The sequence below is a fragment of the Mustela lutreola genome, chromosome 7, assembly GCF_030435805.1.
Source record: "Mustela lutreola isolate mMusLut2 chromosome 7, mMusLut2.pri, whole genome shotgun sequence".
NCBI classification, from domain to species: Eukaryota; Metazoa; Chordata; class Mammalia; order Carnivora; family Mustelidae; genus Mustela; species Mustela lutreola.
The window spans coordinates 68,612,489-68,635,536 of record NC_081296.1 but is presented as its reverse complement, the minus strand read 5'-3'; the positions used below and the strand labels follow the sequence as shown (position 1 = coordinate 68,635,536).

The window sequence follows — 23,048 nt, the reverse complement described above, 5'->3', positions numbered from 1 at the left end:
GAAAATTTCCAGTGGTTTCATTGAATCTGGAAATGAAAGACTCATTTATGGGCTGAACCAGAAGCCTGTGCCCAGACCGACGAGACTTTCCTTCCAGGGCCTAGAAAAGGTGAGTGCAAGATTTCATGCAGACCTGCCTTCAAGGGCAACAAAGAAAAGGAGCCATAGTCAGGCAGGGCGTAGGGCTTTCCCATTGTGAACCTACAAATTCCCAATGCTAGTATCTTAGGGACCTACTTGAGAAGGGCTGTGAGTAACAACACAGCAGCCAGCCAGCTGGAGAGGCAAAAATAGATCCACAGGCCAGCAAACAGGATGTCTTCCTGCCTTTCTGGGGCCTAGCGGAAGGTGGGGGTGTGGGAGGGGTGATGGGCTTAGGGGGCAGAGTAAACAACTGCTTCCTCAAAAGGCCTGAGGCCTTAACGGGGTCACTGCCCACAGCCAAGGCTGGGAGGGTGGGTGGAAACTTTCCTGAAGCTGCTGGGAAGTCAAGGCCAGGAGGCGCAGGGGTGTGTGTGTGTGTGCTGGGGGTTCAGCGGGTGTGTGGATGGCAGCTGGCCCTCTCAACTACACTCCAGTTCCCTCACCTGGAAGTGGAAGATCCCTGCGTAGTTCTCGGTGAAACTCTGATCATGGGGTATGACTCGGAAAAGCAGGCGCTCATTCAGGGTCAGGCAAGCAATAGCTGCGAGAAACCAGCAGTCCCCTGCAGGCAAGCACAGGGCAGAGGTCACCTCCAGGAAAGAGAAAGACCGGATTCCAGCTGACATTTCTATGTCTCTGCCAAATGAGTTCTCTTAGTGTTCACTGTCCTGCTTCCAGAGGTGTCCACCCAGAGCAGCTGGCTAGCAGTCCCTGGACAATTTGGTCAGGGTAACTTCTGACTTTTGACTGGTTCGCCTGAAGGTTGTAGGCAATTCCTCCATCTGTAATATAAGCTCACTTCCTTTTTGGAGCTCAAGGAAGACAGAGCAGTAGTTCAACATTGGGTCATTCTTCCTAACACCTGTATGAAATCTTTGCAATGGTAATGCATTTCCCCCCTCGGGGTGGAGCCTGGGCATCTGAGGACCACCAGCCAAGCCCCCTGGTACTGGAAGGAAAGTCTGTTAGGCAGATGCCTGGCAACCAGTTTATAGGTGGCATGAATATATTGCTCACAGTGGAAGGAGATGAGGACATTCTCTTATTCCCTGAACTTCCTTTCTGGCAGAGTATGGCATATAGTCATTTTTCTCTCTCTCTCTCTCTCTGTGTGTGTGTGTGTGTGTGAGAGAGAGAGAGAGAGAGAGAGAGAGACAGTGAGCACCCAGGGGGCATGCCTGGTACACTGACAGTCACAGAGATGCGCTCTAGGGAGGCTGGTTTAAGTTCTGCAAGGCCCTTGTTTTGCTTTGTGGACGTGATGGCATCCTTGAGCTGGCAGAGGGGAGACCAAGAGCTGTCAGAAGCCCTCCTCCCCACCCTGTCCTGCTCCCCCGCAAGAAGAAGCAAGCCTCCCCTTTGAAACAGTTTCTCTTAGAAGGTCCAGACTATGAGCTCACCCAGGGCTCTATAGGCAGCCTTCTCCAAAGTGTAGAAACCCAGATACTGAAAACCTCTTCAACCTCTCTTTCTGGGGCCAAATAAGCCAAATTTGTTCCACTGGGTCTTGGATGCTCTTTCTCCTCAAGTTGTAAACTATATCTGTTGATGTCTCCAACTTTGCCTCACAGAGCTTTCCTGCGGTCCACCCTGAAGAGACTACTTCAAGAAGAGCCAAGCTAACCACCGAGACAGAACACTGGACGTGCACCCCCGTGACAACTGTCATCTGTGTGGAGACTCCTTTCATATGGAGTGCTGCTGGGGCAATTTCAACAAGAGTTTGGGTCACAGGTACGCTTTCTGTGTGCAAACAGCTTCCATACAGATTCCAGGGATGTGCCTGGTGTGCAGACAGTTTCAGAGCACTCTTTTAAGGGAGTGGGTACAGTTAGAAGCAAGGCTTTTCTCTTGTGGAGGGAGGTGTGCAGATGGCCTTGAGACTCTCAGGAGGCCTATCTCCCATGACATGACAAAGAACTGATGAGGGATGTGGAAGGAACAGAAAGTAAATGAAGCCATCACCGGCACACAGATACATGGGCATGAAGTAGTGTTCTAAAAACCTTCTCTCGCAAATGCTTTAAGACCCAAACCAGATTACTGTCCCTTCATTTCCTGCAAAGGACCACACCTTTATTGTCCCTTTACTTCCAGTAAAGGGACCACACCTAATCACCCCTTGATTGTCTGGAAAATGACCAGTGATGCCAGGGGACTTGCCTACCTAGATCTCCTTGACAGATGTCAGTTCTGTTGGCTCCACCAATGATAAATCGTGGATTCTCACAAATTTCCTGTGAAACAGAAAAGAAATGACAGTAGTAGGAGCTATTGTTTAGTGAGGTCCATTATGTAAGGTCATACTGACATCCCACATCAGAACCATTGTGTATACCACTCAGATAAGCCCCCAGAAACAGCCTGTGAATTGGACTCCATCATTCTTATTTTTCAGATAAGGAAACCAGGACTCAGAGAGGTTAAGGAACTTGCCCAAGGATATACAGCTAGTCAGTGGTGGAAGCCAAAAACATGCCTCCTTTTCCCACTGTTTTACATTGTTCCCACACGCTGACATACAATCTGTGTAAGGATATACCTGGAGAGGGCAGCGTCAATACCACCTTATTTTTGGAAGGGACAACAGAAAGCAGGGCTGTTGCTTTTTCTTTCTTTCTTTCTTTTTTCTTCTATGCCAGGAAAATAAGTGCAAGAAGGAAAATAAAGACTTTCTTGTCAAGATGTGGTAACATAGCTATTTAGAGTCAGCATATATCCCAGGGTCTATAGGACTCAAGAGCTGGAGAGAGCAGAGTAAATTTGCTGTGGGCTTTGCAGGTCCCCTGGTCAATTGAGGGTACTTTTTTTTTTTAAAGTCATCACCACACCCAGTGTAGAGCCCAACTCAGGGCTTGAACTCACAACTCTGAGAGTTCTAGACCTGAGCTGAGATTAGTGCGCCCCAAGGGTACATTTCTTTACTCAAGCTAACCCAGTAAGCACCAGGGCCCGCAGTTTCAGGTTACTACAGATTACGTGCAGTCCACCAGAGGCCAACAGAGGGCGCTCTTGTCTCTCCTGCTATGTCTTAACGCTTTGTTTTTTAACTTGGAAATTCTTGAAATAATTGTAGATTCTTTGTTTTGGTTTTAACACCATTCCTCAGAGTTTGAAGAAATATTGCTATCTCTGTGACCCAGCCCTCCCTCTCTCTGTCTCTCCTTGTGTGTGTGCGCGTGTCTCTCTCCCCCCATGCCCGCCCCCATCATGACAACTCCATATACCCGAGTGAGGAAAGAGTTGAAGCTCCCTGTGCTCGGGGATCTCTCCCTCCTACTGGATGGAGTGTCTTGCTTATTAGATCACGCCACGTGCACCTCCCATCTGAAACTTAAAGCAATGGAAGGATAAACCCTAAACAAGAATTCCTAAAAAGGTTACCTGTAGGGGGAAGGAGGGAATAAAGTGGTGGGAATAGTGATGAAACTAAAACTGAATATAACTGAAAAAAGTTTTGACTTAGGAACCGAGTAAATCTGTACATAATTAAAAGCCAAGCTGTGCCTGGCTAGCTCAGTCTGTAGAGCGTTGCTATTCTTTCTCAGGGTGGTGACTTCAAGCCCCATGTTGGGCATGGAGCCCTACTTAAAAAAAAACTAAAAAATTAAAAGCAAAAATTGAAGGAAAGGAAATTTAAAAACAACAACAACAACAAAAAACAGTGTAAAAGCTAAAAGCAAACTGAAGCAAAGGAGCCTAAGTGCATATCAAGTTGGTGACATAATCTTGCACATAAAAAGAATTCTTTCAAGTGACTTAAAATATAGTATTTGACTCTTTACTCCTCTTGGGATATATCCTAATGTCAAAAACCCAAGACATAAAGAAATATGAGTCATAAGAAATAATAACAATAATGTCATTATTTCAAAACTTTGACATGTATGCTATATGATAAGAATTTATATTAATATCATTAGGTACCAAGATTTTTTTTTACCATAAGAGAAAATATGTAATATTAAATAATTTAAGTAACAAATCTGCAATGTTAGAGTTGAATTAGATATATAAATATAACTCATGATGTATTTTTTCCCCTAAGAAAATATTTCCTATCTCTCTGCATTAAAAAACTAAACAACCCCCCACCAAAAAAATCCCCCCCCAAAAATTAGAAGCAGTAACTATCTGGTAATAAAGAGAACATCACGTCCAGATTGGGGGGGGGCGGTTGTTGTTGTTTTTAAGATTTTGTTAATATTTTTTAAGTAGTCTCCTTGCCCAGTGTGGGGGTAGATCCCACAACCTTGAGATCAGGAGTCACATGCTTTACTGACCCTGAGATCAGGAGTCACATGCTTTACTGAAGCTGACTGAGCCAGGTTCCCCAAGACTGTGGTTTTTAAAAACCATTTCCCACAAAGAAAAGGTAAAACTCATTATTCCAGACAAGACTCCTTCCTCTCTCTCTCCCTTTTTTTTTTTTTTTTTTTTTTTTTTTTTAACATTTTATGTACTTGAGAGAAAGCGTGCCCATGCGGTGGGGTTGGGGAGGGGTTGAGGAAGAAGGAGAAGCAGACACCCCACTGAGCCGGGAGTCAGAGGTTTGACAAGATCCCAAGATCCAGTGATCATGACCTGAGGCAGATACTTAACCAACGAGTCGCCCAGGTGCCCCAAACCTCCTTCCTCTTTAAAAGAAGCCAAGTAAGGTATAGCGGACATGTTTTTTGGTCTCCCCAGTATTTTGCTTCCTTGGAAAATACCCCCTTCTTCCAGGATTGTACCTCACCTTTTCACTGGGGAACAGGTCCACGGTCAAATGGCCCTTCTGGTGAGCTTTTCCCTTCACCCAGCTCTAGCCAAATAGTCGGGGCAATTAGTGAATGAGAGAGAACTGGGTCAGGGATGGGCACGTGATCAAATCTGGGCCAATCAGGTAGGCTAAGGCTTTTGTTATAAGGATAGAGGAAAAAAAAACAGTGGGCCCTTGATCTACCCTGAGATGGGAGGCACTGGACCCTGCACAATAAAAAATCCACATATCACTTTTGACTCCCTAAAAGCTTAATACTAGTAGCCTACTTTTGATTGGAAGCCTTACCAATAAACTAAACAGTCGCTTATTAAACACATATTTTGTATATTATATGTATTCTGTACTGTATTCTTACAATAACATAAGACAAGATGAAAATATTAAGAAAATCATAAGGGAGAGAAAATACATTTAAAGTGCTGTACTGGATTTATATATTTTTTAAAAATCCGTGTATAAGAGGACCTATGCGTTTTAAACAAGGGTCAACTGTACATTCTTCTGCTAGAGTTGCTAAACTGATAGAATGTCAGCCTGAAGCTGCCAAGTGGCACATCTGCCCCTTGCAAAGTTAGTCTGCTTGAGCATAAAGCCAGCTCAGAGGGAACAGATGGGAATAGGGGGAGAGGAAGGAGGTGATGATGGATAGATAAACAAATGATAGATCTACAAGATAGACACTATTAGGGACTATGTCTTTTTTTTTTTTTTAAGATTTTATTTATTTATTTGACAGAGAGAGAGATCACAAGTAGACAGAGCAGCAGGCATAGAGAGAGAGGGAAGCAGGCTTCTTGCTGAGCAGAGAGCCCAATGTGAGGCTCGATCCCAGGACTCTGAGATCATGACCCGAGCTGAAGGCAGCGGCCTAACCCACTGAGCCACCCAGGCGTCCCAGGGACTATGTCTTGATGACACGGTTTGAGGGCTGGATTTAGGTGTATCTGAATCCAACATCACCCTTGAACATTCAAATTCTATGAGTTTTTTTTTCTCTTTGGTTTAAGCTATCTTGGGCCTCTCCCACTTGCCAGCTGAAACCTTTGACTACTGGATGTTCTGCCCCGTTATAAGGATTGTATTACATAGTGACTCAAACACAAGACTTATAGCTACATTTTTTAGTTGTTACAGGTATAGCTTCTTCTCCTTGGGACTATGCATTCAGATGCTGGCTTCACCAATTCCAGGACTGGCTACTTGAAAAGGTAGCAGCAACTACTAATTACTCTGGTCATTCATTATCTGTTTGGAGGTCCAGGTATCGGAAGGGAGTTACCTTTTTTTACAGTAGTAGATTCCCCAATATACCACATTTACCTTCAACACTACCTTAGCTATGGTTCACCAAACATGAATTGAGCCCCTAAGTATTCACAGAGCTGGGGGAATTGATACAATACAAATGAGAGATCATCCAGCCTGCCCTCCGGAGAAACCCACAGCCTAGGGGCTCTTAACTGTTTGTCCTCATAAAAGATGTCTGTTCTGTGAGGATCAGTTGCCAAGCCTACTGAAGTTTAATTTATAAACATGCTTTGGTTTGGCTAAATACCCTCTCCCTACCACCTACTTCTTCCTCTCCCCTTACTTAAAAACACTGCATAAATATCCCCCAGAAGGTTTAAGGCCTGCCTGTGTTGGCTGATAAGAACAAAAGGTAAATTATCCCAGCTCTGTTATTTTAGCTTCTGGACCAAAGATTTCTGGCTCTTCCTTTGGTTATTATTTAGCCTGGAGACTGGATCTGTCAATGATGGAATCCCAGCAATGAACAACAGATGACCATTTCCTCAATCCTTGGGTACCATGGTTCGCACAGTGACTCCAAACTTTTATTGTTTACCTCCATTGGTAAAATATTTTGAACATGCAACCCTATGTAAGTATTCTTACTGGTTTTAAGTTATATATGTGTATATTGATTGTCCTAACATATACTGTGCATTATAAAATAAATAGAAACATACACTTAAAAAGGTGGGGTAAAATAGGTATATGTGGACTTCTGGTTTAGTTCCAACATGTGAAGAGCTTGGAAGTCATTGCTCTTGTCCCCACCACAAGAAAAAGCTGAACAAACTGAAAATCAGCATCTTTGCTTGGACTCATCAGAGAACTGAGATTGTCCACTTGTGTCCATATTGCAGGGCAATCCCCCACCCTGCAATATGGACACAAGTAAAACTAGAAATGTACAGCTGAGATGTGCTTATCTAGAGCAGAAGCTGCTGAAGCCATAAAGTGATGGTAACACTTAACAGGTATTTTGGTTAATTTCTGGAGGCTGAGTGTGAACTAGCATGAGAGTGAGAAACTTCTTGAGGTCAAAATTGGAACAGTCCTCCTCACCTCCCACCCACACATTCATGGTTTTTACTGCCAAAAATCCCACCAAGTTCTCATGGTGAAGGTCTATGAAAGATCCCCCTCTTTTCCAGAGTCTTATCTAACTTGGGGGAAGGACACTGAGTCCCTTCCAGCCCCCTTTAGCCTTCCTTTCTCACCTAAGAAGGGGTGGGTGGGAAGAATGCTATAGAGTGGGGAAATGTGTATGAAGGTCACATGGGCCCATTCAAAGATGGAGATTTAGTCATTAGATTATGGAACACTTCCCCTCCCCCCTTAACACCCCATCAACAGGGCTTCATTGTAATAACAACCACTTAGAGCTGAAGACCTTCAAGGTGCAAACACTGATGGGGAGGACTTAGGAAAGCCCAAAGGCAAGAGAAGGGTGAGGCGAGGGGCAAAACAAAAATACTAGAGGTATTTGAAGGTCTGGTCCTTACAGATATTGGAGGCATTAAACACCACACAGCTCCTAGTCAGCCTAACATAAATCTTCACACCAAAGGCTTCTCCATCCCATTTCTTACTACTGCACACAACTTGTCTGGCTTTCAGCAAAAACTGCAAAGGATGCCAAAAGGCAAACAAAAATAGCCTAAAGAGAGAAAGCAGAACTAGGGTAGGATATGACACAGATGTTCAAAATCACCAGGCAGGAATCATTATTATAATAACCATGATGAGTATGTCAAGGAGTCTAATGGAAAAAGTAGATAATGTGCAAGAAAAGATGGGTTAATATAAGCAGGGAGATGGAAACACGAAGAAAGAATCAGAAGGAAATGATGTAAATAAAAACCACTATAACATATATTTCATCGGCTCATCCACAAACTGGGTAAGACAAGGGGGGAAAAGCAGTAAGACTGAAGGCGAGACAAGAGGAACATCCCAAAGTTAATGCAAAGGGAAAGATAATGGAAAATCCCAAAGCCCCAAAACCCGAAGCAGAACATTCAAAAAAACTGTGGGATAATTTCAAAAGGTGTAACACATGTGTAACCAAATACTAGAGGAAAAGAAAGAGCAGAAGAAATACCTGAAGTAACAGTGGCCAAGAACTTTACAAAATTGATGACAGATACCAAACCACAGATTCAGAAAGCTCAAGGAACATCAAAGGGTGTAAATGCCACCAAAATACAACAACATAAAACTGTACTTAGGCATATTGTATTCAAACTGCAGATAATCAGAGACCAAAAAAATGTTGTAAGAAGCCAAGAGGGGAAAAATACCTTTCCTATAGAGGAACAAAGATAATAATTACAGCAGACATCTCTTCAGAAGCCATGCACACAAGAAAGACTGGATTGAAAATAATTAACTATTAACTATTAATTAATTATTAATTAAGCTCCACACTGGGGCTTGAACCCCTGATCCTGAGATCAAGATCTGAGTTGAAATCAGGAGTAGGATGCTTAACTGACCAAGCCACCCAGCTGACCCTGGACTGAAATATTTAAATTGGTGAAAGAAAAATCCAACAAACTTGAATTCTATATGTAAGAAATTATCTTTCAAAACTGAGGGAGAGGAGCACCTGTGTGGCTCAGTGGGTTAAGCCTCTGCCTTCGGCTCAGGTCATGATCTCGGGGTCCTGGGATCGAGCCCCACATCGGGCTCTCTGCTCAGCGGGGAGCCTGCTTCCTCCTCTCTCTCTGCCTGCCTCTCTGCCTACTTGTGCTCTCTGTCTGTCAAATAAATAATTAAAATATTTTTTAAAAACTGAAGGAGAAATAAATACTTTCTCAGACAAGCAAAACCGGAGAGAATTCATTGCCAGTGGACTTGTCTTTAAAGATATGTTAAAAGAAGTGCTTCAGAGAGGAGGAAAATGATAGAGGTGAGAAACGTGGACCTACATAAAGAAAGGAAGAAAGAGCTCAGAGAAGGAATAAATGAAGGTAGAATAAAACTAGTATTTTTCTTATTCTTAATCTAAAGATAACTTTATTTAAAGTAATAATAATAACAACAACAGTGTGTTGAGTAATGATAGTGTATGCATAGGTGAAACGAATGAAGGGAAGCCAGGGAAGAGCTGGGCATTTTCTATGATCAAGTGTTAGACTGCATATATAATGGCATAGTGTTATTTGAAGGTGGAATTAGATTAGTTGTACATGTATATTGGAAACTATAGCATAACCATTAACATTAAAACAAGTATAACTGATACACTTAAGAGAGGGGATAAAATGGAATCATGTAGTATATTAAATTACTAAAAAAGCAGAAGAGGGGGGAGAGGAGAAGCAAAGAACAATGGTAACAAATAGAAAACAGTTGCAAGCATGGTAGATAGGAATCTAGCTGTATCATGATCACTTAAATATGAGTGGTCTAAATCCGCCAATGAAAAGATAGAGATTGTGAATGTGGATAGAAAAGAGACCTGTCTGTATGTTGTCTACAAGAGACTCCCTTTAAGTGTAAAGCCTTGGGGAGCTAGAGAAGGATATGCCATGCTAGCACTCATCAAAGGGAAACTGGAGTAGCTGTATTAATTTCAGATGAAGCCGACTTCATAGCGAAGAATATTAGAGATAAAGAGGTGTATCACATAATGAGAAAGGAAGCAATTCTCCAAGAAAACACATAATCCTAAATGTGGATGCATCACTTTGCTTTGTGAGAAGTCTGGCCGGTCAGCATGGACCTTCCTGCTTAAACAGAAGCGGCGCATCCCTAAGGAGACAGCCTCAGGCGCAAGGTTCACAAGGCAACTCCAGCCTCCCACAACCTCCTGTTTCTTAACGGTTCACCACCTTCCATGGAACTCTCCTTGAACTGTGAGCCTCAGGGCTCGTAGCTACTCCACTTTCCCCTCCCCAGAACACCTACTCTCAAGAAGACATGATTATCAATTAATGCTTACTATTTTACTATGCATTAAAGCCAACGTGTTAGCTCTCTTAAAAATATTCACAGGCTCCAAGACCTCTAGACCGTTAGAGTAACCTCTTGTTCGGGAATAGAAAATAACATGTCCAGTTTCAGGAGGAAGCAGGAAAGCATTCTGGGGGCACATGGGTCAGAGAACCTTGATGAACCCCTCACTCAGGTAGAGAACCCACGGCTTCAAGGCTCTGGACCACCTGATCTCCTGTCCCCAAGAACTGAGTCCTGAAGCCCCAACCCTCCCATCCCTACCTTTGGCCTTTTCCAGGTGATGGCCTTCATCTTGGTTTTCTGGCTCAGCTCATGGGAGCCTAGGGCCTGAACCCCTGCTGGGAACACACGGTCTTCAAAGAGGCACTTCTGAGCTAGGCACCGTCGTCTGAGAACCAGGAAATCCTGCCCCTCAAACTTGAGGGGCTGTGTGACAGTGCCCTCTCCATTTCTCCTGTCCCGCTCCCTGATCACGCGGTCACAGAAGAACCCTGGCAGCAGGTAGGGCATGGTGACCGCTCAGGGAGTAGAGCTAGGCCTTCGCTGTGGCCTCTCTCCCCCTGCACCCTCCGTCCAGGCCTAATCCTCCCGTGAATGGGCCGAAGCCTATATAGCTCCTCCACCCTCAGCAGCACGATGCAAATGAACACAGCCCAGAGAAAGGCCGTGGTCAGAGTCAGCAGCTTTGGCTGGAGGCCCCTGAGCCCACGGTCAAGGGGCAACACCATGCCAGTGAGAGAGGGAGCCAGCAAAGGGAGTGAGAGAGCCAGGGACAGCCCCAGGACAGGCCACAATGGCTTGGAGACCTGTAGGCTACTTCCACCAGCCTTGCTGGGATTCTTTCTTTAAAAAGAAAAAATATAATTACCAAGAGGCTTACCCTGCCTCAGCAAAAGGCATTCATGCCTTTGACACGGCGGCCAATGGGATATAGCATGGGGCCTTCGAAACATGCTGTATACACTAATCGTATACAGGCTGCTGAATGCATAGAAGGAATCTGCTCCAAGCCATTGTCTGAGGTTAATGAAGCCTTCATTCTCCTGATGTCCCTGCCCCATCCCCCCAAAGACCTTGACTAGCCATTCAGAGACTCTAATCTGTGGAGGGTGGGTAACTCAACTTCAAACGCAAGTCCCCGTTGGAGCGGGCCCCGTGGCAACAAGCAAGCTTCCACCGCTACAAGCTCAGGACCTTTGAGGCAGAAAACGTGGTTGGGGAGGGAAGGCTTCATGTGCGTCAGAATTACGTTCATAAGGAAGCCCAGCTTTTTCAAAGTTTTACCGTGCTTAGATGGAGAGCTCGAATAAAAGCTGGGAGGCAATGCGGGGGGACATTGGGGCCTGGCAGTCTCTCTCTAGGGGGATGCTGGCCCTGTCCTGTCACTGACTCCTACCAGCCCACACCAACCCTGGGCTGGGTGGTCTTTGGACGACCTGCACCTGGGATGCCTGTTTAAAATGCAGATTCTAAGGCTTCACCCTGGATCCAAGGATTCAAATATTCTTGGTAGGGGTCTGGAATTCTTCAGTTTGAAGAAGGATCCCAGGAGATTCTTACATCCACTGGGGTTTGATCCATGACATTAGCATTACAGAGTAGCGTAATAGCTCAATGCAATTTTGGGGTCAGTTCTTTTAAGAAATAAGCATATTTTTATTACATTTATATACAAACAAAGTTTTTTTAAAAATTAAACAATACAAAAGGTACATAGAGGAATAGCAGTCTCTTGCCCTGTAAATCCCTCTCCTCAGAGACAGCTGCTTTTAATTCTTTTTTCTTTTAAGATTTTATTTATTTATTTATTTATTTATTTATTTATTTAGAGAGCGAGAGTCGGGGGAGGGGCAGAGAGAGAAATTTATTTAGACAGCTGCTTTTAATTCTTTTTTCTTTTAAGATTTTATTTATTTATTTATTTATTTATTTAGAGAGCGAGAGTCGGGGGAGGGGCAGAGAGAGAGACTCTTAAGCAGACTGTGCTGAGTGTGGAGCCTGACTTGGGGCTTGATCTTATGACCCTGAGCCAAAATCAGGAGTCAGACGCTTAACCAACTGAGCCACCAAGGCACCCCCACTTTTAACTCTTTAAGCAATTTTTCTGGTATTTACCTCTATATTTCTAAATAATACCTTTTAAAAAAAGATTTTATTTATTTATTTGACAGAGATCATAAGTAGGCAAAGAGGCAGGCAGAGAGGAGGGGGAAGCAGGCTCCCTGCTGAGCAGAGAGCCCAATGTGGGGCTCCATCCCAGGACCCTGGGATCATGACCTGAGCCAAAGGCAGAGGCCTTAACCTACTGATCCACCCAGGTGCCCCCTAAATAATATCTTTATATTATTACTTTTAATTTATTGTTATTATATTTTGAGTCCAGTCTTTTTTTTATTAAAAGATTTTATTTATTTATTTGACAGAGATCACATTATTTTGACAGAGATCATGAGTAGGCAGAGGGGCAGGCAGAGAGAGAGGGGGGAAGCAGGCTCCCTGCTACTGGATGCAGGGCTCAACCCCAGGACCCTGAGACCATGACCTGAGCTAAAGGCAGGTCTTTACTCACTGAGCCACCCAGGTGCCCCTAAGATTCAGGCTTTCATCATGGCTCCCTCTTTACTTTTTTTAAAAAAGATTTATTTATTTACTTATTTATTTGAGGGCGTGGGGGCATGAGCACAGTGGGGAGGGGCTGAGGGAGAGAGAGAGAGTCCCCAGCAGACTCTAGGCTGAGCACAGAGCCTGACGTGGGACTTGATCTCAGAATCCTGAGATCACTGCCCAAGTCAAAACCAGGAGTCGGAGACCCAACTGACTGAGCAACACAGGTGGTCTTAATTTATTATTTTTAGAAACTATCTGCAGCTTTCCTATTCTGACAAATGAGATTTAGTTTTCTCACATTATGCTTTGCCCACCATCTTCCCAAAATAGTTATGCCATAAATTTTGGTTAAATTAGAATTCAGTATTTACTTGAGTATGATTAGTTGCCTATTCACTTCTTAGCTAAGTGCTATGCTGTATTACATTTCCTTTCTGTAGAAATGTTTTTTTCTCTAATTCTTTATAACTTTGATTTTCTATGTATTTATAAATGCTTTCCCTCAGCAGCAGTTTCTCCAAATACTTAAACTCATCAGATAACCTAGTGGTTCCACTGTTCTCCCGCTAAGGCCTTCTTTTGCCCCTTCATTCTCCCGTACAGCCTGGACTGGCTGCTCTCCAGGTTAGGAGAGGTGACCTGGGACTGACTGTCCCTTTCTGGGTGGAATTTCATTTCCCGGAACTTAACTCTTCTTTAGTTTACTCCTTGATTGAATTGGCAAACAACTTGGAGCTTCCTAAGAAAGTATGGATGGGAAGTACATCACCTGAGTCCTTGCCCAGCTAACTCTGATTTCCACTCTTTTTATATATATGATTTTTAATTTTTTTACTAACATATAATGTATTATTAGCCCCAGGAGTTGAGGTCTGTGAATCACCAGGTTTACACACTTCACAGCACTCACCACAGCACACACCTTTCCCAACATCCATAACCCAACCATCCTCTCCCTACCTCCCTACCCCCTCCCCTGTAACCCTCAGTTTGTTTTGTGAGATTAAGAGTCTCTCACAGGGGGGGGCGCCTGGGTGGCTCAGTGGGTTAAGCCGCTGCCTTCGGCTCAGGTCGTGATCTCAGGGTCCTGGGATCGAGCCCCACATCGGGCTCTTTGCTCAGCAGGGAGCCTGCTTCCTCCTCTCTCTCTCTCTCTGCCTGCCTCTCTGTCTACTTGTGATCTCTCTCTGTCAAATAAATAAATAAAATCTTTAAAAAAAAAAAAAAAAAAAAAAAAAAAAAAAAAAAGAGTCTCTCACAGGGGGCGCCTGGGTGGCTCAGTGGGTTGAAGCCTCTGCCTTCGGCTCAGGTCATGATCCCGGGGTCCTGGAATCAAGTCCCGCATCGGGCACTCTGCTCAGCAGGGAGCCTGCTTCCTCCTCTCCCTCTGCCTGCCTCTTTGCCTACTTGTGATCTCTCTCATTCAAATAAATAAATAAAATCTTTAAAAAAAAAAAAAAGAGTCTCTCACGGTTTGTCTCCCTCCCCATCCCATCTTGTTTCATTTATTGCTTTTCTACCTCCCAAACCCCCCACGTTGCCTCTCAACTTCCTCCTATCAGGGAGATCACATGATAATTGTATCTCTGATAGACTTATTTCGCTCAGCATAATACCCTCTAGTTCCATCTGAATTCTACTTTTGCGCGTGAATGAGAATTTGGCTAGGTACTTTAAGTTGAAAAGCATTTTCCAGAATTTTTACGGGATGGTCATTGCTTCTAGCATATGGTGTTGTTGAGAAATATGGTATAACCTGATGAGCATTCCTTTGCATGTGACCTATCATTTCCCTCTGAAAGCTTTAAGGGTTTTCTATACTTCTCTCCTATTCCTCCTTCCACCAGTTCCGAAAGCCACATCTATGTGCTTTGGTATGAGTTTATTTTTTAAATTCTTTGTGCTGAGCACTCAGTGACTCCTTTCAATATGGAGACTTTTGGTCTCAGTTCCAGAATATTTTTATATTATTCCTTTTCATTTCTCTCCCTTTCAATTCTTTCTTTCTTTCCTTCCTTCCTTCCTTCCTTTTTCCTTTCTTTTTTTTGAAACTTCTAAAAATCAGATCTTAAATGTCCTCTAATTTTATTGTATTTTCCTAATTGGGTTTGTTCTACATCCTAGATTTCCTTGATTTTATATTTTAACCCTGCTATTAAAACTTTAAATTTCAACTCTCATAGTTTTCTACAGTATATTATTTATATTATATATTTATATAATGAAAAAATTTCAGAACTACAGAAAAGTTTAAAGAACAAACATCCACATAGTTTACATTTAGATTCAATAATTGTTAACATTTTGTCATCTTTGTTTTACCTATCTATATATGTATATATAGATCTTCTTTTTTCTTTTTTTGCCTAACTATTTGGAAGAATGTTGACAGTATCATGACACCTCACATCTAAATACTTGGAAACATATATAGGATACAGCAGGCATCTCCTAAGGACAAGAGCACTTTCTTACTGACTGTAATGCCCTTATCACTAAGAAAATTAACTATGATTCTCTAATATTATCCAAGATCTATATCCATATGCTAATTTCTTCTGTTGTTCCCCAAATCTTTTATAGCTTCCTTTAAAAAAGATTTTATGTATTTTTTTGAGAGAATGAGAAAGAGAGAGCATAGCAGGGGTGAGGGGGGGGCAGAGGGAGAAGCAGACTTCCCACTGAACAGGGAGTCACACATGGGACTCCATCCTAAGACTCCTGAAATCACCACCTGAGCCAAAGGCAGATACTTAACTAACTGAGCCACCCAGGCATCCCTATAGCTGCTTTTCTTTGAACTAGAATCCAATTAGTTTCACACATTGAAATTTAATAATTTAATAATCAGATTGGAGGTTCCTGGGTGGCTCAGTCAGTTAAGCATCTGCCTTCAGCTCAGGTCAAGATTCCAAGGTCTTGGGATGGAGCTCCATGTCGGGCTCTCCACTCAGCAGGGAGTCTGCTTCTCCCTCTGCTCCTCCCCTCACCCCTGCTCATGCTCTTTCTCTCTCATTCTGTCAAATAAATGCATAAAATATTTTTTTAAAAATTGTAATATTTTCTATTTTTTAAGGTTGTAAATCAATACAGAACTCAAATTATGCACAACAATAGCAGATGAATTGGTAGAGGAGTAATTGGAGTCAAAGTGCCTCGTGGTCCTCATACTGTTTGAGGAAAATAAAGCTTTTGATCAATTTCAGGCTTTGTCAAGATGAAATTTATGTTAATATTTAGGGCAACCACTGAAAAAAACAGAAATAGTCAATAACTTCTGAACTTGTAGAAAGAAAAGAAAACAATAAAACACTTTTACATTTTTCAGGGGAGGGGGACAGGAAGAGGGAGAGAGAGACTCTTAAGTGGGCTCCATACTCAGCATGGAGCTTGACCTGAAGCTTGATCTCATAACTTTGAGATCTTGACCTGAGCCAAAATCAAGAGTTAGACCCAGGGACACCTGGATGGCTCAGTCATTAAGCATCTGCCTTTAGGTTAGGTCAGGGCATGATCGCAGGGTCCTGGAATCAAGTCCTGTATCAGGCTCCTTGCTCAGCTGGGAGCCTGCTTCTCCCTCTGCCAGCCATTCCCCCTGCTTGTGCTCTCTCTCTCTCTGGCAAATAAACAAATAATAAAATCTGTTAAAAAAAAAAAAAAAAAAGAGTTGGAGACTTATCTGATTGAGCCACCCAGGCTCCTGGAGAAAACACCTTTAATACATTTTTTAAAAGGCAGAGAGAGGAAAAATGAACATTTAAAGAAGCACTATCAACAGAAAGGTTATGGTTAAGATGATAGAAATAAATCCAATATATATCAATGTTCATAATCAGTTTAAATGGACTAAAGCCTTCAGTTAAAAGACAAAGGCTTTTAGATTGGAAATTTTTTTTTAAACTCTAAGCAGTTTATAGGAAACACAACCAAGATATGAGGTCACGGAAATCTATAGCAGGTCTATTCAACAGTGAAACACTAGCATTGACTGGAATTCTGTTATTTCCTTTATTATTTAAATAAATTTAAAGTAACCAATTCTGTTATCTCCTTTATTATTAACAAGATGCTGGAGAGTTTAGCCAGTGCAGTAAAACAAGAATTAGGTTGCTGAATACAGTTGTGCATAATGTACTGGGTCACCCTGCCATGACTTACAAATGGCCTAACTATACAGAAACAGAACTTACAGACAAATAACTTGGGATCTACAGTTAAATTGTTAGAATTACTAGGAGTTTAGCAAATATACTGGATATAAAAGTCAAATGCATGTTTATGTCTGAGAAATTGAGTACATTTTTAAAGAAAGAAGCCCTTTCTAAAAACAACAAAAATAAAAGATGCTTAGGAAGAAATCTGACAAAGGATGTTCAAGACGTTTACGGAGAAATTATCAAAGAACTTGATTAAAAGGTACTGAAGGAGGGGTACATGGGTGGCTCAGTCAGCTGAACGTCTACCTTCGGGTTGGGTCATGATCTTGGGGTCCTAGGATAGAGCCCCACATCAGATTCCCTGCTTAGTGGGAAGCCTGTTTCTCCCTCTGCCTGCCACTCATGTTTCTCTGTCTCTCTCTGTCAAATAAATAAATGATATCATTTTTTAAAAGATACTAAAGGAGACTCAATTAAATGGAGAGACATCCCTTTTTCATCCATAGGAAGACTAAATATTGTCAAAGAAACGCATTTTTTCCAGGTTGATTCAGTGCAATCTCAGTAAAAGTCCCCTCAGGAATTTTTGTAGAACTCAACACCCTGATTCTAAAATTTAAGTGGAAAGGCAAAGAGCCAGATAGGGTTAAAACAATACTGAAAAGGAAAAACAAGTTGGGTGTATTTGCTCTACTGCAAGACTTATTGGCACAAGGTGTGGAGCTGGTACAAAGATCAATAAACACAAGTAGAACACGGTAGAGAGCACAGAAACAGAACTACACATTGTTAGACATTTAATCTGTTTAAAAAATGATTTTGCAAAATAGCAGAGAAAGGATTTGAAGAAAAAAAAAGTTGTGCTGGGAATTTTAATCATCCACATGGAAAAACAACAAAATATGATCCCTGTCTTATATAAGAAAAATCATTTCTAGATAGATGATAGACCCAAATATAAAGGCAGAAAAATTGTTTCTAAATGATAATAAAGAAGAATGACTTTGGTTTAGGAAAATTTTAAAAAAATTTTAAATTTTAAAATTTTAATTTTAATTTTTTTGAGAGAGAGACAGAGCATGTATGCAAGCAAGCAGGGATAGGGGTGGAGGGGCAGAGGGAGCAGGAAAGAGAGAATCTTGAGTAGGCTCCACACCCAAGGTGAACCCAGTGTAGGCCTTGATCACACGACCCTGAGATCATGACTTGACCCAAAATCAGGAGTTGGAAGCTTAACTGACAGCTTAACTCCCAGGTGCCCCTAGGAAAAACTTTCTTAACAGAACATAAAAAGCACTAGCTATATAGGAAAAAAATATATATATATACATATATATATATAAAGAATAACTTAGAACTTTTATTAAGAGCTTTTAATTAAGAATTTATAAAATAGGGGAACCTGGGTGATTCAGTGGGTTAAAGCCTCTGCCTCTGGCTCAGTTCATGGTCCCAGGTCTTGGGATCGAGCCCCACATCGGGCTCTCTGCTCAGCAGGGAGCCTGCTTCCCTTCCTTTCTCTCTGCCTGCTTGTGATCTCTGTCAAATAAATAAATAAAATCTTAAGAAAAAGAATTTATAAAATAAGAAAACCCTTAAAACAGTGAATAGGCAAGTCACAAAGTGGGAGAAAATATATATTTTTAAGATTTTATTTATTTGAGAGGGAGGGAGTGCACAAGCAGGGGAGGAGCACAGGGAGAGGGAGAGGGACAAGCAGACTCCCTGCTGAGCATGGAGCCTTATGCAGGACTTGACCCAAGGCCTCTGGAGATCATGACCTGAGCTGAAGTCAGATGCTTAGCAGACTGAGCCACCCAGGGACCTTGAGAAGATATTTATAACACATCTAACCAATAAGCAATCAGTATCCAAAGATGTCTACAATTCAAGTTGAACAAGACCAACTCAATAGAAAAACTAGCAAAGACAGGTATTTAATGGACAGTGAGATAACAAATGGTCAAGAAATACATGAACATGAACAGATGCTCTGCCTCATTCATAATCAGGAAAATGCATCTTTTCATACATTCCTTGGCTATTTCTGTCCCTGACCCTCCCATTTCCAGCATTTTACTGCTAAGTTATTTCAGCTTCCTCACTATGATATCTACAGCTCTGTCACAGTCAGAAGGAGCTGCTGTCTTGTGGAATATAAGGGGAGGCAGTCCTAACTATTTACTGAATTTTCACTTTCACCAGAACTTACATCCCCCACCATGGTGCCATCATGACTACTAAATTGAGAGCGGGCTCTCAATGGGGTACCTCATTTTTCCTTTGATTTACCATCATCATTCTTTATTGACTCACTGTGCTCAGTATGTCATTTACAACATGCCATTTAATCCTTACAACAACTCTATGGAAGTAAGGATTTTCTGGTTTTCTATATTCTTTTCATAGATGAGGAAACTGAGACCTGAAAATGGCCTGCTTCGCTCTCTCCTCTGCCCCTCCCCCCGGCTTGTGCCCTCTCTCACTATTTCTCTCTCACATATAAATAAAATCTTAAAAAAAATAAATAAAAAGATGACTGGGAGCACAACAAATGACACAGGTAGCTTGTAGGGGCCTCCCACTGTCCAAAGATGAAACAGTTCGAACATCAAAAAAAAATCATGATGTAATGGATTAAAACATGTTGTAATGTTTCCTGCTAATCATACCCTTAATAGGGTATTGTTTTAAGTTGTGATGTTAAAGAATACAGAGAACAGGGATGCCTGGGTGGCTCAGTTGTTAAGCGTCTGCCGTTGGCTCAGGTCATTATCCCAGGATCCTGGGGTGGAGCCCCGTATTGGGCTCCCTGTTCTGCTGGGAGCCTGCTTCTCCTTCTCCTACTCCCCCTGCTTATGTTCCCTCTCTCACTGTGTCTCTCTCTGTCAAAAAAATAAATAAAATGTTTAAAATAAAGGATACAGAGAACATAGAAATTACAATCCATTCTTGTTATTCGTGGTAGTTATGTTTTATAATGGTGCTGTGAATGCTGAATTAGTGAGTAGGAATCATTGCTCTTGGAGGAAATACAGGATTAGATTCCTGTGAGTGTCTAGCCACATTTTTATCAACTGATGAGTACACATTCTTCAGTGTGTTTCTGTTTAAAGACACCTTATTTAATCTATTTTACTGAGTCATTAACTTTGAACTCACAGCCAACAGCACCAAAATTTCAGTGTGAATGACTCTAACACATTTCTTTTCTCCCTAAGGCACACCGTGGATTTCTTGCACTTAGGAACACAAGACAGCACTTCATAGTTTAAACAGAGGAAATCACCGATAAGAAGTGCAAAAAATGTGAAAAACGGGATGCTATGTAGACTATGAAAAGGACACCCATTTACAGTATGAGGGCTAAGATGAGAAAGCCCAGTGTCATCCTGATTTCATCTGGGAATGTGCCTAGGGGGCGACTCAAAATTTTCACTGCCCTATGCATGTCTGCAAATGACCACAGAAACACCATGAATGCTGATTTTAGGGTTACAAATTAATTTTAGTGCGTAGGTAAATTCAGAATCCATGAATAATGAGGATTGGCTGTATATAGATCATGGCACTGACCTCCCCTGTGTTGGAAAAACCACATTTACAGGGTATGAGTTGAAACATCTAAAGGAAGGATAAGATTATTCACAAACAAGGAGTATGACTATGTACAGGAAATCTGCTGTCTCTATTTCACTATCTTCTGGGTCAGACTAGAGAGAAGGTGCAAAAGTTGTGGCCAGGAGATTTCTGGCTAGAAGTAAGGATGAACATTCAGGCCGTGAGAGGTACACATAGAATATAAGCAGGTTATTGAAGGGGCTGAGGGTGTCTGTTTTCCCTTCAAAACTTTGAATTCAGGGAAGGAACACATCTTCCTGGAATGGCTGAAAGCTATTCCCAAACATCCCAAACCATCCTAACATTTATAAGTTTTTTTTTTTTTTTAAAGATTTTATTTATTTGACAGACAGAGATCACAAGTAGGCAGAGAGGCAGGCAGAGAGGATGAAGCAGGCTCCCCGCTGAGCAGAGAGCCCAATGCGGGGCTCGATCCCCGGACCCTGGGATCACGACCTGAGCTGAAGGCAGAGGCTTTAACCCACTGAGCCACCCAGGAGCTCCACATTTATAAGTTTTTGATAGCAGTTTTAATACTGTGTTCTGGGGGATATAATAAACTTCTAAAAGTTGTGATGGTGATTATTTAGACTTGAAGTTGGGATGAATATGGTAAAGGAAGTGTCAGCTACTTCTTCTTTTTGTTTTGGTTTTTTAAGTTTTGATCTTAATTCCAGTTAACATACAGTGTAATGTTAGTTTCAGGTGTATGGTATTGTGATTTCACAATTCCACACATCACCTGGTATTCATCACAATTGTCCTCCTTAATCCCCACCACCTATTTTACCCATCCCCCACCCACCTCCCCTCTGGTAGCTCCCAGTCTGTTTTGATAATTAAGAATCTGTTTCTTAGGGGCGCCTGGGTGGCTCAGTGGGTTAAGCCGCTGCCTTCGGCTCAGGTCATGATCTCAGGGTCCTGGGTTCAAGTCCCGCATCGGGCTCTCTGCTCAGCAGGGAGCCTGCTTCCTCCTCTCTCTCTCTGCCTGCCTCTCTGCCTACTTGTGATCTCTCTGTCAAATAAATAAAATCTTAAAAAAAAAGTTAAAAAAAAAGAATCTGTTTCTTTTTTTTTTTTTTTTTTTTTTTTTTTTTTTTTTAAAGATTTTATTTATTATTTATTTGACAGAGAGAGAAATCACAAGTAGGTGGAGAGTCAGGCAGAGAGAGAGAGAGAAGCAGGCTCCCGCTGAGCAAAGAGCCCGATGCGGGGCTCGATCCCAGGACACTGAGATCATGACCTGAGCCGAAGGCAGCGGCTTAATCCACTGAGCCACCCAGGCGCCCCAAGAATCTGTTTCTTAATTTGTCTCTTTTTTCCCCCATTTGCTGATTTGTTTCTTAAATTCCACATACGAATGAAATCATATGGCATTTGTCTTTCTCTGACTTATTTCACTTAGCATTATACTCTCTAGCTCTATCCATGTTGTTGCAAATTGTAAGAGTTGATTCTTTTTTAATGCTAGAATAATATTCCATTGCATATATACCCCACTTCTTCTTTTTCCATTCATCTATGGAGGGACACTTGGGTTGCTTCCATTTCTTGGCTACTGTAAATAATGCTGTTATAAACATAGGGGTGCATGTATCCCTTTGAATTAGTGTTTTTGTATTCTTTGGGTAAATATTCAGTAGTGCAATTGTTGGGTCATTGGGCAGTTCTATTTTTAACTTTCTGAGTAAGCTCATACTGTTTTCCCCAGTGGCTGCACCATGTGTCAGCTTCTCCTAAGCAGGGCACTCTCCAGGTGTTAGCTGGGGCTCACAGATTCTCAGAAATCTGGAACTCCCACTTCATAGCCTCTGAGAGGAGAGAGCCTCTTCCCCCCACCAGCGTTCAGGGGGTTTCAGGCAGTGTGCTTCTGTACACCTCTCTCCTTCCCCACTACTGTGCTTTCCACACTCTGGTTTCTGGGTGTGCTGGCTCATCCTGTCTGTGTAACTGAAGGTATTAACTTCCTCCCTTTACCAGTAAGTTACTTTTTACTTGCCTCAGGCTTTTCACAAGTTCATGAGTAAAGAAGTCTTTGGGTGGCAGGGCACCTGGGTGGCTCAGTTGGTTAAGCATCTGCCTACAGTTCAGGTCATGATCCCAGGGTCCTGGGATGGAGTCCCACATCGGGTTCCCTACTCAGGAGGGAATCTGCTTCTCCATCTCCTTCTGCCTCTCCCACCGTTTGTGCTTTCTCACTTGCTTTCTTACAAATAAATTAATAAAATCTTAAAAAAAAAAAAAAGATGTATTTGGGTATCAGGTCAAGTGGAGGGATGACCCTGGGGTATGTGGCCTCTTGCCCTGTTGCTTCCCCCCCCATCCCACTCTGGTTTCTGTTCTGACTCCTTCTGTCTTGTAAATAAATTAGCATTTTTTTCTTTTATTCCCCCCACTAAACAACCATCATGTCCACCTCCAGAGAGAAATTATTCTTTCTGTAATTATTAGAATCTTCCCAATTTTTCTTTAAGAGTTCTCTTCATGAAGAGAAAAGCTAGAAT

General features: G+C 42.2%; 1 protein-coding gene across 7 annotated transcripts in view; it reads right to left on the bottom strand.

The window, feature by feature from the left end:
• CAPN3 (calpain 3) overlaps nucleotides 1-23,048 on the bottom strand; it is a 50,544-nt gene that overhangs the window by 21,939 nt on the left and 5,557 nt on the right. For 5 of the 7 annotated variants that reach the window (XM_059181272.1, XM_059181273.1, XM_059181274.1 and 2 more), the window contains exons 2-3: nucleotides 2,312-2,381; nucleotides 588-706 (exon numbers count right to left, since the gene is read on the bottom strand). In XM_059181272.1, the coding sequence (XP_059037255.1) occupies nucleotides 588-706; nucleotides 2,312-2,381 (189 nt within the window). Of the gene's footprint in view, nucleotides 1-587; nucleotides 707-2,311; nucleotides 2,382-4,882; nucleotides 4,967-23,048 lie in introns of those variants that run through there. The other 2 variants (XM_059181277.1, XM_059181278.1) reach the window with 2 other exon arrangements.